This window comes from Papaver somniferum, unplaced genomic scaffold (genome assembly GCF_003573695.1).
Source record: "Papaver somniferum cultivar HN1 unplaced genomic scaffold, ASM357369v1 unplaced-scaffold_24, whole genome shotgun sequence".
In the NCBI taxonomy this organism is placed as follows: domain Eukaryota; kingdom Viridiplantae; phylum Streptophyta; class Magnoliopsida; order Ranunculales; family Papaveraceae; genus Papaver; species Papaver somniferum.
In genome coordinates, this window is record NW_020634374.1 from 927,263 (window position 1) to 943,182 (window position 15,920).

Here is a 15,920-nt window from a genome sequence, read left to right on the forward strand (position 1 = left end):
ATAGGTTATGCTTTGGTTAGATAATCTATGCTTAGGGGATACAATTAATTTTTGAGAATATGCTTGATTATTTGTGGATTAAAAAATAAAGGATTAAAAGGATAATTAGAGTTATGAAATATTTGACATCATTCATGTGTAATAGTGGATTCTAGTGTCTTGGTTATTTTCCAATCACTTGAAATCAATTTTGAGTTAAGTTTTCTATATTTTTAAGTTCTATTAAGTCTAGAATTCATTGCCTTCACAAGCCTCAACGAACTCTTTACTACAACATCATTGAAAATACCATCAAAACGTGAATTCATTTGTGAGCTATATTTATGTGTTGTTTCAAAATATACTAGGTGGGCGCCCGACCACAGAGCTGGGAGAGAAACAGGAGAAGGATTTTGGAGTTTTGTTTTCGATTCTTCGTTTATCTTTAGCTAAAGTTTGATTTTAATATGTTTATGGTTTTTGAGAAATCCATGGCTAGCTAGATTTATGTTAGGGTTTGGGTAGAAACCAATTTAATTGTGTAAACTCTACATTTATATGCTCAATAATGATTTAAATGACTAGTATTTTTTTCTTCATATATCTTGGTATTTTGTTGTTCATGTGATCTTTGATTATTTATGCTTTTGAATTGATATTTCGTGCTTCGGTTAAATCCCTAGACGTGGTATGCAAGGATAGATAGGTAATGCTTTAGAATCACTACTCATGAAGCGAAGAAAACTAGAGCGGAGAAACAATATTTGAAAATGCATGGAATAGATTTTTAAAAATTAGTATAGTTTGCATAATTAATTGGTGGAAACTGAAAATCCTAACAACCTTCTATCATTCTGTTTTTTCGTTAAAATTATTTATTGTTTCATTTTGTTTCAAATTTCTGAAAACTCATTAAACATTATCTATTTGATTATTTGGTCTTGGTATTAGTTAGAAGTAGTATTTTCACACTCCCCGTGTGAAAGACCTGTACTTGCCATTGTTCTACTAGTGAGACACTGTGCACTTGCAGTATTTTATTGTAGGTTTCCGAACCTACCAAGTTTTTGGCGCCGCTACCGGGGAGTGTAGCAAAATACTCGCTAGTTGATATCATCGTATATAGCTTATTCTTAAATTTTGTAAATAATTTATTTTTATTGTTCTTTTAGTTCTTTTTACGCAGTTTGTTTGATTTTTTTTAGGTACTTTAGTTTGAATTGCGGGCGAAAAGAAAGTATGCACTCGCAAGATATTTGCAAGAGCCACTTGGGAGATCCAATAGAGGTTTGATTAGCTCATTTTGGGTATGATTTTGATGAGGATAGTGTTATTTGTGAAGTCAATGCCTTGTTAGACTCCACACCGCTGTTAGACACTAATAAATGGAAATCCAAACTAGAACCTCTAGTTTTTTTCGAGTCTCGACTAGTTCCATCAGTCGAGAAAGTTTCGACCATGACCTTTAAGCCATTAAGTTCAGAATTTTTTTTCTCTTGATGATATTGATAATGAAACCGTTTTAGATGATAACGGGTCTATGAGTCATGATATTATTGCTCCATTTGAGCCAACATATGTTCGTGTGCCCTATTTTGCTCAACTGGAACCAATATCAGCCATAAAAGTTATTTCCGCTGATTTAGAACCTGATTTAGGACGTGCACCTCAACTAGAAGCTATTGAAAAATTTATACCTCTTTGTGCGAATGATTTACATATCCTGACAATGCATGGATTGATTACTAAGGATTGTTATTTATGGGGAATGGATTCACATATATCTTTGGATGATTATAGTTTTTGCAGGTGCATATTTTCAGCTGACCGGATTGGTTGGGTTGATCCCCAACTTTTCAAACTCTATATATATATGATTGGCAGCTTACTTTGGGGTATCAACCTCATTTTGTTTGAGATTATGTGCTATTGAAAGCAGGGAAACAATACATTTCGCTTCGTGGGAGTCAACCCATCAGATTTGTTCCCTTTTCTCTATCTTTTATTTTTATTTGTTTATTTTTTTTTTGCAATTTATAATTTCCCACCTTGATTTCTACATTGGATGACTCAATTACATTGAGGACAATGTAATATTTAAGTGTGGGGGAGTGACACTTTGGTTAGGATTTAAAAAAAAAAATTATGACCAGCTGTGTAGCGGGTCTAAAAAAAAATGATCAGCTGTGTAGCGGGTCTTAAAAAAATATTATAATCGTTATGGTTTTTAGGGTCATGACCAGCTGTGTAGCGGGTCTTTTGTATGATATTTTCTATGACCAGCTGTGTGGCGGGTCTCTCTCTCTCTTTATCTTATTATTTGACCAGCTGTGTAGCGGGTCTAAAAAAACAAGAAAAAAAATGATATGACCAGCTGTGTAGCGGGTCTCTATATTCATATGACCAGCTGTGTAGCGGGTCAATTCTTTGTTTTGCTCGAGGACTAGCAAAATATAAGTGTGGGGGTGTTGATAAGCACGAAAGTGCTACATTTTATACCCATATTTATATTAGGTAGGACTCAATATTTTGACTAATGACACTATTTTAGTGCTTTTGCAGAAAGTACAAGTGAATTCGATCATCCAGCGAATAAACATCGAAATGTGAGACTTAATGGTGAAGCGAGTCGATGTCAGCACACTAATGCCACCTAAGATTGGTCAAGAGTGACTTTATTATTGTTAGCATAAGAATGGAAGAATATCACCTCCATGACCATGTGCAGATGAAGAAAAGGGAAAGATTAATATATCTTTTCCTTACATAAGTTCTCTTGCTATATTTATATAAAGAATCTGAAGGAATATTTGAAGCCAATTAACGTTATTTTGCAAATACAGTTAAGGTGGGACCCAGCACATGCAAGAAAATATCATGCTTTCTAAATGAAATTCATATACTATGGAAAGTGGAGATTCGGTGATACTTTACAATGTCTTGTCATATTATGACACGCGGCACAACATCATTGGGTGAATTTATATTTTTCATGACATGTGGCAGACTTCTATTGGGAGGTGATGTGGCGACGAAGAAGAAAAACGTGAATTCATTTGTGAGCTATATTTATGTGTTGTTTCAAAATATACTAGGTGGGCGCCCGGCCACAGAGCTGGGAGAGAAACAGGAGAAGGATTTTGGAGTTTTGTTTTTGAGAAATCCATGGCTAGCTAGAGTTATGTTAGGGTTTGGGTAGAAACCAATTTAATTGTGTAAACTCTACATTTATACGCTCAATAATGATTTAAATGACTAGTAGTTTTTCTTCATATAGCTTGGTATTTTATTGTTCATGTGATTTTCTTGATTATTTATGCTTTTGAATTGATATTTCGTGCTTCGCTTAAATCCCTAAACGTGGTATGCAAGGATAGATAGGTAATGCTTCAGAATCACTACTCATGAAGCGAAGAAAACTAGAGCGGAGAAGCAATATTTGAAAATGCATGGAATAGATTTTTAAAAATTAGTATAGTTTGCATAATTAATTGGTGGAAACCGAAAATCCTAACAACCTTCTATCATTCTGTTTTTTCGTTAAAATTATTTATTGTTTCATTTTGTTTCAAATTTCTGAAAACTCATTAAACATTATCTATTTGATTATTTGGTCTTGGTATTAGTTAGAAGTAGTATTTTCACACTCCTCGTGGGAACGACCTGTACTTGCCATTGTTCTACTAGTGAGACACTGTGCACTTGCAGTATTTTATTGTAGGTTTCCGAACCTACCAGATATTCCTCTTAGCTAAAAAATGAGAGGTTAATCACCTCAATCTGATTTCGGATGAAGATTTTGCGTCCCTTTTGGCAAGAAGATACAAATCTAAAATTCTCATCAAGTCAATACACCAAGGTCGCACTTACGGTCAAGCAAGCAATAATAAGAGAGCTTCCACATACAGAGAATCATGGAGGAGTTGCTTCACCGAACGAAAAAATAAATAAATAAAAAATGGTAATAAACTCAATATACGTGAGTTATAAAGGAGAGAAGCTTCCTTTTGGGCCAAAATGACCGAGCAAAGCCGGCGGAACTAAGCCGCTCGTTCTGTCCTACTAAGGTTCGTGGCCGTGGCCACAACTCATCCCTTCTTTCCAAGGTTCATGGTTGTGGCCACTATTGCTCGTCCCGCCAAGGTTCGTGGCCGTGGCCACCACTCGTCCCGCCCCCCAAGATTCATTGCCATTTCTGCTTGCCTGCCAAAGTTCTTGGTCGTGGCCACCGCTCGTCCCACCAAGGTTCGTGGATGTGGCCACCACTTCTCGTCTCATCCCACCATAACTCGTGGTCGTGGCCACCTTTACTCGCGTACACGGCCAGCCAACCCCTTTTCTTCCATGGACGTCCATGCAACTCCATCCATGCCAACCTGTTTTTTTACCACAACCATGTAGTCTCTTTGCTCATACAAATAGCCGTACTAACTCCAGCCACCGTCTTCGCTCGCAAAAACGGTCATACCTGCTCCAACCTGGTCACAATTATTGTCAATAAATTTTGATACTACTCGTCTGTTGATGCCGGCAAGGTGAGATTTTCCTAACCAGTTTATGAGGACATACCCCTCATAATATCGAAAAAAAAAGAAAGATAAGTACTCATTCTTTGTCTTATGAATTTCAAATTTCTTTGAGAACTTCTGTAGTATCAACGTCACCATCTAGTGCATACCACGTAACATTACTGTTCCGCACTAAGTAGGGGACTAAATGTGAATTTTTGACAAGGGAAAAAATTGTAGTATTGCCTCTGCCCAACTGCAGAAACATAAAATAAAATATGTATACATTCCTTGCCCGGCATAAGAATTACATATTCGTACTTCTAATATCAATATTGGCCTTGTGGATTTCTTATGTATGTATACGCCTGCAAGATTTCAGAGCTTCTTTCGGCTGAACTCTCTTTATTTTATGCACGGCCATACATATCATCAGGTATTAATCAGACTATAATGATCATACAAATTATAAATATTCAGAATGAGCTTTTATGCCATTTTTGGATAAAAGTACTATTAGAATCATATTACTTAGTATGAAGTTACATTTAACATCACTTCGAGTATCAGAACTTCCACGATTGAATTCAATATGTTTTATATGTTACAAACAAAGTGCCAACTGCGCTTGGCCATGGCCAAGCTGCCATACCAAATAGCCAAGATAAGTTGCCAAATAAACATGACCAATGTGCTGGGACAACATGGGTCACGTCCCATAGCCGATCCAACATGGCCAGCGTCCCAGGACGACATGGCCAACGTCCCATAGCCAGACCAACATGGTCAGCATCCCACGCCAATATAACTAACGTCCCATGTCCAGACCAACTTGGCCGGTGTCCCAAGCCACTGTTGGCCGTCCCACATCACGACTTGGCTAGCTCCCACCTTGGTCGTCCTGCACCACGACTTGGCTAGTTACCTTGGACGTCTCATGCCGCATTGGCTAGCTACCAACTTGGATGGTGTCAAGCGCAACGAAACGTCCCAAGACAACTTTGGATGGTGTCCAGTGCCACCAAACATCCCAAGACAACATTAAATGGTGTCTCACGCCAGCAAACATCTCAAGACAACATTGGATGGTGTCCTGCACCACTAAGCCTCCCAAGCCACCTTGGCCAACGTCCCAAGTCACTTTTGCCAACTTCCAAAGTCACCTTGGCCAGCTTGGTCGTGCCTCCCATGTCGTGGCCATTGTCATGCGCCTGCAAATAAGACAAACTTCTTATTAGTCACGCATAACCTTGGATATGAGTTATCTCTTCAATCTATGTCACTTCGATAAGGTATGGGTAGATTAGGTTGATTACTCAGTCAAAGATCGTGGAAACCTAGACAAGAATAGAGACAGTCCATGACTCTACTAATTCCTACGAGAAATCAAAAACATTTTACATAGGGGATTGATTTATGGGTATTGCTCTGGTGGTTTACAACAACATGCGGCATGAAAACACCCCATGATGAGGAATACAAGTAGTGATGACGGTTACAATATTGGGAGCTAGATATAATGGAGTAATGATAAAAGGAGTTTTCCAGAAACTTCCCTAGTATATCACACATTACCTCTATTATCTCCATATTCTCTATCTCTCCACAACCCATGACCTCCACTACTTATGAGGAAAGCAATGTGTATCTCAAACGACTATAAATAGGCCACTTAGCCTATTCATAAGACAGAATAAGCTTATCATTCTCAAGCTCCGCTTCTTTCATAGTTCGACAACCTCACACTCAACAATTCAATCACCACTGATTTCCTCATTTTTCTTTGTTTTTCCTCCACTAAGATCAACCCATATTCTCTCTTTGTAACCGAAGCAAAACATGAACGACCAATTTATTGGTTTAGGCTCTTTTTATATGAATTTTTTTTTCAAACCTAAAAAAAGTACTTCGAGAGTATATTGTTTTACCAAGAAGTAATTTCTGGGTATTAACAGTTATACATACGGTTTGTGTATTGAGGCACATGAGGCAGGTGAACTGGTACTCCCTTCAACAATGTTGCAAGTAGTTCACAGATCAAACGACATTCACACGTTAGGGACGAGCCTAGTAAGGGGCTAAAATAAGATATAGCTTGTCCCTATTTTGGCCCAATAATTTTTTTTTGAAAAATCATGTTTAGCCCATTAATATTTTCTTGTTCTTCCTCCGTAAAGAATTCTTCCAACAATTCCGAACCTAATCTTTTCAAAAAAGCACGTACAGTACTTTTGTGTTTGCGAGCCAAAGTTCTAACGCACGAAAGTCGAAGTATATACGTTATTTGATACAAACTCTTTTTTTTTTTTGAACATTCGGTGTAATAACGAGAAAGATTTCTGCATATATGCCCAAATATATCGAGAATATCAGAATATGATAAATCGGCCCAGTTTCATATTCATCTGAATTGTAGCTTGATTATATGATTTTTAACCCAAATTGAGAGAAAACTAAAACTTGGACGTCAATTTTCTTCTTCTCAACATATTGACTTTCTATTTTTCTTTAATAAACTATAAAAATAAAATAAATTTGTAAGTAATATTTTGTAGTTGATTTTGTTTGTTTTAATCTCTTTACATCTAGTATTTTACAGGTGAGTTAAAATTGTTCACATAGTATTTTACAGGTAAATTAAATTGTTCGCAGAGTCACGATTTTTGCAGCAAAAATTCGACGTAACCTTCTGCCGCTATGTCGATCATTAGCATTTCAGCCATATCATCGAATTTTTTTTTTTGGGTCCATCCTAATTCGCAATCGAGACTTTATAGCGCATTCAGATGCACATTTAGAAATTACTTTTTGACTTCTAGAAATCAAAAAGCAAAAAATCAGCTTGAATTTAGAATTTTAAAACGATTTTTAAAAATAAAAAAGTTACTAACATTTTGTGAAGCAAAATAAGAATTAAAATCGGAAGCAAAGTTATTAGTTTTGCTTCTATGAATTTACTTCTAACTTTTGGAGAAGTAAAAATCAGAAGCAAATTTGTATCTTATGAAATAAAATAAAAACCAACTGCTATTCCTCGACGTGGCGCGAAATGATTCACTCTTTCATATTATTTTCCCTCTCTTTACTCTCTCCACAACACCACCAAATTTCAAATGCGAACCATTTGTATCTCTTCTTCGATGGATTCAATAATTTGGTTCAGAAAAGGATTAAGAATCCATGATAATCCATCACTCGAATACGCCCGTAAAGATTCAAAGCATCTCTACCCTATTTTCATTTTAGATCCATACTATCTTAAACCAGACCTCTCCGCTTTTTCTTCTGATTCCACTCGTTCTGGCTTAAATCGGATCCAATTCATGCTTGAATCTTTACATGATCTTGATTCCAGTTTTACAAAACTTGGGTCTCGTTTACTTGTTCTTAATGGTGATCCGCTTCAGGTTTTGGCCCGGATTTGCAAAGAGGTATACCGCTTTTCATTTTTCTCGTTTTCGGAGTAATTTACAAAAATTAGGTTAATTTGATAGTATGGGTTTGATTAATTTCATTTGTCAATGATGTTTTTGCGCTTCAATTGTGTAGTGGGATGTGAAAAGGCTTTGCTTTGAATATGGCACAGAACCATATTACCAAACCCTAGATAATCAAATTAAGGTGAATTGCTTTGTTGGATGTTTGTATAATCGTATGGTCAGTGGAGGTTTTGGGTTTGTTTAACTAGTACTTAGAATTCAGACTTATGGTTTCTACAGGATTATGCTTCGGCAGCTGGAATCGAGGTCTACTCTCCTGTCAGCCATACTCTATTTAATCCAGCAGATATCATACAAAAGGTATATGAAACTGTTTTACATTTTTGTTTTGTTTCGGTTTATAGAATACATTTGATTTTGCAAGTGGCATCAACTTTTCAACTAATTGTTGGTTTATAAAGAATGGGGGTAAGCCGCCTTTGAGTTATCAGTCATTTCTAAAGCTTGCTGGGGAGCCCTCATTGCCAGTTGCAAGTACAGTTTCTTCGCTGCCTCCTTTGGGAAACAATGTAGATCACGAGATGTTAGGAATCCCAACTATTAAAGAACTTGGCTATGGAGATGTGTTACAGGTTTTGAGATTTTACTGTCTACTGAAAGTTTGATAACGTGTTCTTAATAGAGTTTAGTTTACTTAAAAACGAAGATGCATTGTGCAGGAAGAGTTTTCTCCGTTTAAAGGTGGTGAAACAGAAGCATTGAAGAGATTGAAAGAAGTTCTTAAGGATGAGGTACTTGTGATACTGGTTTGGCAATTGAGTGAAAGTATTTGGTCATACTTCATCTTTTCATTGAGTTTGTTTTTCAATTGCAGCCATGGGTGTCAAACTTTGAGAAACCAAAGACCGACCCTTCTGCATTTTTGAAACCAGCAACAACTGTTCTGTCTCCGTATTTGAAAGTGAGTAGAGAATTGAACATGAACAGTTCGAGTGAATTAAAACTTCAAACGGATTCATTTATTGAAGCAAAGGATTATCTCTAGATATTGTTTCACGTCTCTCTACATTCTTGCCCATGTTTTTGTTTGTGGCAGTTTGGTTGCTTGTCTTCCAGGTATTTTTACCAATGCCTTAATGATGTATATAAGAACGTAAAGAAACACACTTCGCCACCTGTTTCTCTTATGGGGCAGGTCAGTCAGTTTACTAACTAGTTCCCTACTAATTTTTATTCACATTGATCTAAGGCTAAGGTAAAATTTTACCTCTTTGCAGTTGTTGTGGCGGGAATTTTTCTACACTGCTGGTTTTGGAACACCTAACTTTGATGTGATGAATGGAAATAGAATATGCAAACAGGTAGATAACTTTACAGATCTGTAAGTTTTTTTTCTGTTTTTGTTTGTTTGCGGTTTATCCAGTATGGAAACAATGCTAAATGTTACATGTTAATCTAGATACCTTGGAATGATGATGATGCTTTGTTGGTTGCTTGGAGAGACGCTCAGACAGGATATCCTTGGATTGATGCCATCATGGTCCAGGTTTGATTGACCTTTGTGCATAATCTTTCCGCAAAACTGTTTTTGGTACTAAAATTGTGATTGCCACAAATATTAATAGGAACATTCTAAAGATATCATATGTTTGGATTTGACAGCTCAGGAACTGGGGTTGGATTCACCATCTTGCACGACACTCTGTTGCCTGTTTCCTAACTCGCGGAGATCTAGTATGTGAAACTTTTATGATGTATTTGAGAGACTCCTTTCCTTCCTCTCCTTGATTTAACATCTTACTTCTTACCATCTAGTTTATTCACTGGGAACGAGGCCGCGATGTATTTGAGAGACTCCTAATTGACTCAGATTGGGCCATAAACAATGGGAATTGGATGTGGCTTTCTTGTTCATTAATTTTTTACCAGGTCCACTTCATGTCATACTTTTGTTTTGAAACCAGAACTTTCTTAAGTACTCTTCTTGGTATATCTCTGTTGTTATTAAGCTAACTTAAAGCTTGATTTTGTGCACCGTAACTCTGCTCTAATCAGTATAACCGCATCTACTCTCCAATCTCATTCGGGAAGAAATATGATCCAAAGGGGAACTACATTCGCCATTTTCTTCCTGTACTGAAAGGTAGATACCAATCTCCAAGCTAAGCTATCTTCATTTTTGCCTGATATCTTCCAGTATGGTAAGTTGAAATGTTTGATGCAATTTGGTTGATCACAGATATGCCAGCAGAGTATATATATGCGCCATGGACTGCACCTTTGGCTGTCCAAACCAAAGCGAACTGTATAATTGGACGAGATTACCCAAGACCAGGTCAGTTAAAAATCTATGCACCGACATCAGACTCCGCACGGTCTGGGTTATTACCAGAAACTTAGCCAGTCAATAGATTGACGGCACATTGAGTTAGCTTGATTTTAGTTGTGCAATTATGCATTTGAATGACTTGAGTCGTTTTTAACTTGTTTCAGTTGTGGACCATGATATTGCGAGTAAGGAGTGTAAGAGAAAGATGGGTGAAGCTTATGCATTGAACCGCCAACCGAATGGTTTGGTAATTAGTGGAGAACATAAAAAGAATTCCAGGAAAAAATCTGAGGAAGAACAAAATTGTAAAAGCCGAAAGCAAAAGCTGATAACTGACTGGGCCAGTTCTAGCTGACTGACATTGTTCTCCAGAACTTTTACTATGACAAAAAAATGAAGGGTACAATACTTGTTATGATTAAGGTTATACTAGCATAGGTAACAATATGTATCTAACCTGGAGAGAATCTGGCTCAAAAGTTACGAATAAAAGTATCAGATTTCACTTGTAGTATTTTTCTATACTCTATAAAGTAAAAGGGGTTTTTGAGTTTACCCCCTAAATAGATTAGTGATGTAGCTAGTGATGTAGCTTTCCCCACTAAATTACTAATGTTAGTAACTTATTACGCACGTAAAAGGGGGTGAGTTGTTGGCAGGTATATAGGTTTGTTACACACATGTATTACTCACGGGCGCACTTAAGGATAGTTTTGGTAGAAAAAATATTTTAGGGGGCGAAGTTACTAACATTAACAAATTAACAATTTAGGGGAAAGCTACATCACTAATTTATTTAGTGGGTAAACTCAAAAACCCCAAAGTGAAAAACAGGTGGTAAAATTCAGAACAAAAATATTTTACCTGAAAGTGGTAATGCTGAAAGTAAATATTTTACCTGAAATTCAAAACTAAAATTTCTGTGATCAAACCGAGTGACAATGCTTTTCTTTACAGTAAACAACCATAGACACATGACATACTTCCACTGGCTGAACACGAGGACTATTTCCACATTTAACTAGGCTATCCTAGCCCAGAAATCAGGGACTTCGCCCAGTACTGTGCTCTACTATTTAACGATTTAAAATGTACAATTTCCATAAGATACAGTGAGAGCTAAGAAAAACCCATAAAGATCAATCAAATACTGATGTGGTTTGGGATGTAAACTATTCTCTGTCGCTAAGATAACCTTAATGCCATTTCTTGAAGCAGGACTCGCTTTTGGGAGGCAGTAATGACACGACTGCTTTCAGCATTCTCGAGTACATCAGCTATCAGGGCAGCTGCATGACCAAGAGGTTCCTCAGTAGCCCTCTTCAGCATGAATGCCTGGCTATGGTGTGATACAGTCAATGTGCACGGTTCTTGAAACCAAGGCTCGCCATCCACTTGGACTGGCAAGGGAACACAGATATGGATCTTGATAGATTGCCCTTGTGCAAGTCGTTTGGCTCGTGAAAGTCCAACCTGAAGCTTTCCTAGATGCCACATTCCTGATATGCTGACAACCTCTAGCATCTTGTCATGCATGGACTGAGGATCAAAATTATCATCAGTTTCATCCTCGTTTTGCCACAAATCCACACCTCCCATGTAGCTACCAATATTAGCAACAAGTACACCTTCCACATCCTCAGGGATCTCTACGTCTACCCCATCCACCTCTACTCGGACTTGCCAAGGGAAGTCTTCAAACGTATTATCCATGATACTCCTTGCACCTTCACGAGCATAAAGCACTTTGTTCATAAACTGGTTATAGAACTTCTCTGGATTCTCTTCCCGCAAATTATGAATATCCAAAGCCACCTTTGCATCACACCCAATTCCAAGATAGTTATTCATGAACTTTGGTGATTGAACTTTCCCATGTTGGTTTGTTATTGTTATCTTCCATCGATCAAGAATAGTGACTGCTGCATGCTCTATGTGGTTCAACACCGCACAAAGTCCTCCTTGCCTCTCCACTACACCCAAACCACCTCCCCAGGACAAAACCCTTGCTAGATCATTCCCTGTCCCTGCAGGAAGAATTGCAACTGGGGGAGGAGATACAAAATTTTGCTTGTCGATGGCATCAAGAACCCAACAGACTGTACCATCCCCCCCACATACCAGAACCCTGAAATGAGGTACCCTTCTAAATAAATAAAGGCCAACCTCTGGTCCTTGTGTGGCGCTCAATTCGAAGACCTGAACAGGATTCAAAAGGATGTTCAAACGTTGCCTGAGTGTACTGCCACGTTGGGCCCCACTCTTTTTGTTTATGAAAACAAGAAGTGGTCTTGTATCTGGAGGCAAATCTATCAACTCATATTTCTGTTGTATCCCTAAAACCTGAGACTCGTCTCTCTGATTGGATGATAGTACCTTTTGGTAATTTGGCTTCAGGTCCACCTTGTTATTCATTTCACCACCATCATGAGTTACCTGCAACTTTGTATTACCACTACAACTTTCACCATTTCCATACAAACCTTTTGGTGTTTGATCAGTATCAGCAGTACTCTCCATTGACTGATCGCAGGTGCTTGATGTATTTGCTGTACTATCCATAGAGGTTTCACTCCCACGCTTGTGCTTCTTGCGGTGACTCTTGATGCGCACACGCATTGTAGATGCAAGCTCATTAGCTCCTTGCGTGATTGAACTCAGAAAACCACCTGAGCTAGTACGACTCAATTCCTTAACAAAGAGTGGTGATAAGATGAGCCTTTTGAATGGACCCAAATCACAAATATCACCCAATTCATGGAACACATTAACATGGCACTCAAAATGAACAAGCCGCTGACACCACAAGCAGCACCAGATTGCAGAACCACCAAGAAACGATGCATTACAAGGCTCGTCACAAACACTACAGGAGGAAGTTTCATCTGGTTGATCAGCAATCTCTGTCCACCTGACAGCCCACTGGTGAATCATGTTTTCATACCCTGTCATCGAAACACACTTACAATCCTTTTGCGCCTTTGAGGAGCAGCTTAGATGTGCGGCTGCACCACATACATTGCAACGGTGAATGAAGCTGTTGGAGGTCATCAGAGGCTGAGTTGGGCTTACGGATTCCAAACAAACACAACAATTTAGACTTTTCCCACGCGAAAGGGACTCCAAGCTCCATGTGTGTGTGGCTATCGGGACTTTGTGCTTTGCTTTTGGATTTTTCTTAGAAGACGTAGCTATTTGTTTCATCCAGCTAATGCTAGTGTTTCTTCTCCACTGGAAGATGGTGTAAGCTATTGTACAGATTCCAACTAAAACAACAGCGAAGCATGCCGAGATGAACATATGACATTCTGTCATCCCAGACCTCCCCCATTTTGGTAGCAAAGCTGTAAACATGTTTCGATTGCCGTTCATCCCTCAGCAAAGATGTTAGAGCATCCTAGAGCCTAGAAACACAGTAGATAATATATCAAGACAAGTTCCTAATGTCTATATGATCAAGACAGTGTACTCAAATACCAGTCTCAGAATCCAACAAACAAGAGTAATTCCGCAGGCTCAGATGATAAATGAAAGAAGCTTAAACCTATATCAATATCACTTACTGAGAAAATAAAGCAACAGTGATTTTCATCCAACTTACACTGATCAGGATTTATTTGACCAAGAACAGTTCCCGTCTCTATCTCCTCCTCCCAAACAAATCCTCCATCAATTTGGTGTACTTTGATTACCTCCTTGTACCTGCCATTGAAACAAACACCTGAATACTAGTAATTGTTATGATTCCTCCGGAAAAACCAGGCGAAATGAACAGAGTTAGGGTTAATTAGTGACCGGTGATGAAGAAGACGGTGGGGATCTTGAAGATTGAAAAGGGTTCTTTTCTGAAGGCGGTGGCGGTGGCAGTGGAGGTAAGGTTCTGATTATACTATGAAACGAGAAATAATTCAAAGATTATTCCAATTTCTTGAAGCTTTTCTTGGTTGGAAAAATGGAGGAAAAGAAAGATTTGATCTGGAAAAAAAAAATATACTAGGTTTGTTTATTTATCGATAGTTGCGCAAGTTAATCGGTGTACGAAGAAGAAAAGAAAGTGGCGAAAGTTGAAGAGGCGTGCTTAAGTATTTCGAGTAAGTGGGCTTTAGAATGTAATGGGCTTCCGCTTCACGACTTCTCATTCTCCGTCTCTAAAATATAGGCAGGTTTGTCTGTAATATAAGGAACCCTGATTTTGGCCATACCTAAATCTTTCTAGGCATACAAAGCAATAATCATAACTTGGGTTACCTTATAAGGGGTACCCTATGGGTAGTTCAATTATCTATATGTACTTAAATCTTTTAAATCACTAATTTATCCCTAACCCTAATACAAAAACCTATAATCAATAAACCTAAAATCAGTTTCATTCCCTTCTTCTTATTCCTCCTCCACACTTCTTGTTCTTTTTTTTCATCGTATCATCTCCGAAATTTAATCGTCGATTCGTGAAAATTTAGTCGACGATTAAACTCATCTATATAATGGGTCGTCGTAAGCCAGTATCTCGTTCTAATCCATCGACTGAACAACCTATTAAAGAAGAAGAAGATTTTAGAAAGTGAAGAACAACTCAAAATCAACCGGAAGAAGATATTGAAGAAGAACCAACTCCGGAAATGAGAATAAAAAGGTTAGTTCTACAAACCCATCTCGTATTTGATGTTTTTGATTGGTATGATAGATTTAATTCGTCAAAAACATGTTTGTGCGGCGATTACAGGATATGGTTCGGCGAAAATAAAACCTTAGATGTGCGCCGAGATGTTCTTGAAACTGAACCCTGAAAGTGCATATGAGCGGCTCGGCTTAAAATGCAAATCCGTTTTGAGCCGAAGTTAATGACACAGAGCCTTATATTTAGGATCAGCTTAATCGATGGTGTTAGTTTTGGTGCCGAATAAATGTTTTGTGAATTTCAGAAATTTTGCGTGTGCTTAAGATCGGCTTATATGGTAGTATTAATTTTGTGCCGAATAAATGTTTTGTGAATTTCAGAAATTTTGCACGTGCTTAGGATCGGCTTGTATGGTTGTATTTGTTTTGGCCGATTAATGTTGTTTGAATTTCATGAATTCTGCATGTGTAGGATCGGCTTATTTGTATGACACCATTTTGCGCCGAATAAATGTTCCAATTCATAAGTCTAGATTCGGCTTATTCCATAGTATTAGGGTTGCGCCGAATATCATTGTTAAAATTCCCTTTGTTGTTCGAAGCATACTTATAACTTCCATACTTGTGTCAGGACCAATGCAGATAAAAAGAGGAAGAAGATGGAGGTAACACCTTCTACTTCTAAAACTCCCGATCCTCGAGGAGAAGGTAAGAAAAAATTGGGAGCGGGAGGTAGAGGAGGCATTTTAGAAGAAGAATCTGAACAAGTAAGAGTTGAAAGACAAGAAGAAAGAATAGCTGAAGATGAAGAAGTTGATGATAATCAAGAAGAACATCAAGAAACACAACCCCAAGGAAAACCCAAGAAAGACAAGAAAGGTAAGAAGGTGGCAGAACCCGAGAAAGATAAGGACGATGATGACCGACGGATCACTGGTTTACACATTCCTGATGAAGATGACGTAATTACACCTCGATCAAATGGTTTGCCTCATGGTCTTCCGGAAGATGGAGGAAATGTGTTGATTGGTTATGCCGAATCTTGGG

General features: G+C 38.0%; 2 protein-coding genes across 2 annotated transcripts; one reads left to right on the top strand and one right to left on the bottom strand.

Annotated features, from left to right (window-relative positions):
* The first annotated feature begins 7,545 nt into the window (after positions 1-7,545).
* LOC113341046 ((6-4)DNA photolyase-like) lies at positions 7,546-10,767 on the top strand. The gene is made up of 14 exons (XM_026586082.1): positions 7,546-7,918; positions 8,037-8,108; positions 8,207-8,287; positions 8,389-8,559; positions 8,647-8,718; positions 8,802-8,888; positions 9,024-9,122; positions 9,205-9,288; positions 9,387-9,473; positions 9,590-9,661; positions 9,743-9,856; positions 9,983-10,070; positions 10,167-10,262; positions 10,421-10,767. Exons 1-14 carry the CDS (start codon positions 7,601-7,603, stop codon positions 10,609-10,611), a joined length of 1,632 nt encoding a protein of 543 aa, XP_026441867.1. The 5' UTR covers positions 7,546-7,600; the 3' UTR covers positions 10,612-10,767.
* Positions 10,768-11,187: 420 nt separating this feature from the next.
* On the bottom strand, positions 11,188-14,286 carry LOC113340936 (diacylglycerol kinase 1-like). The gene is made up of 3 exons (XM_026585988.1): positions 14,052-14,286; positions 13,858-13,958; positions 11,188-13,660 (listed from the first exon to the last, which is right to left on the bottom strand). Exon 3 carries the CDS (start codon positions 13,626-13,628, stop codon positions 11,442-11,444), a length of 2,187 nt encoding a protein of 728 aa, XP_026441773.1. The 5' UTR covers positions 13,629-13,660; positions 13,858-13,958; positions 14,052-14,286; the 3' UTR covers positions 11,188-11,441.
* Positions 14,287-15,920: the final 1,634 nt, after the last annotated feature.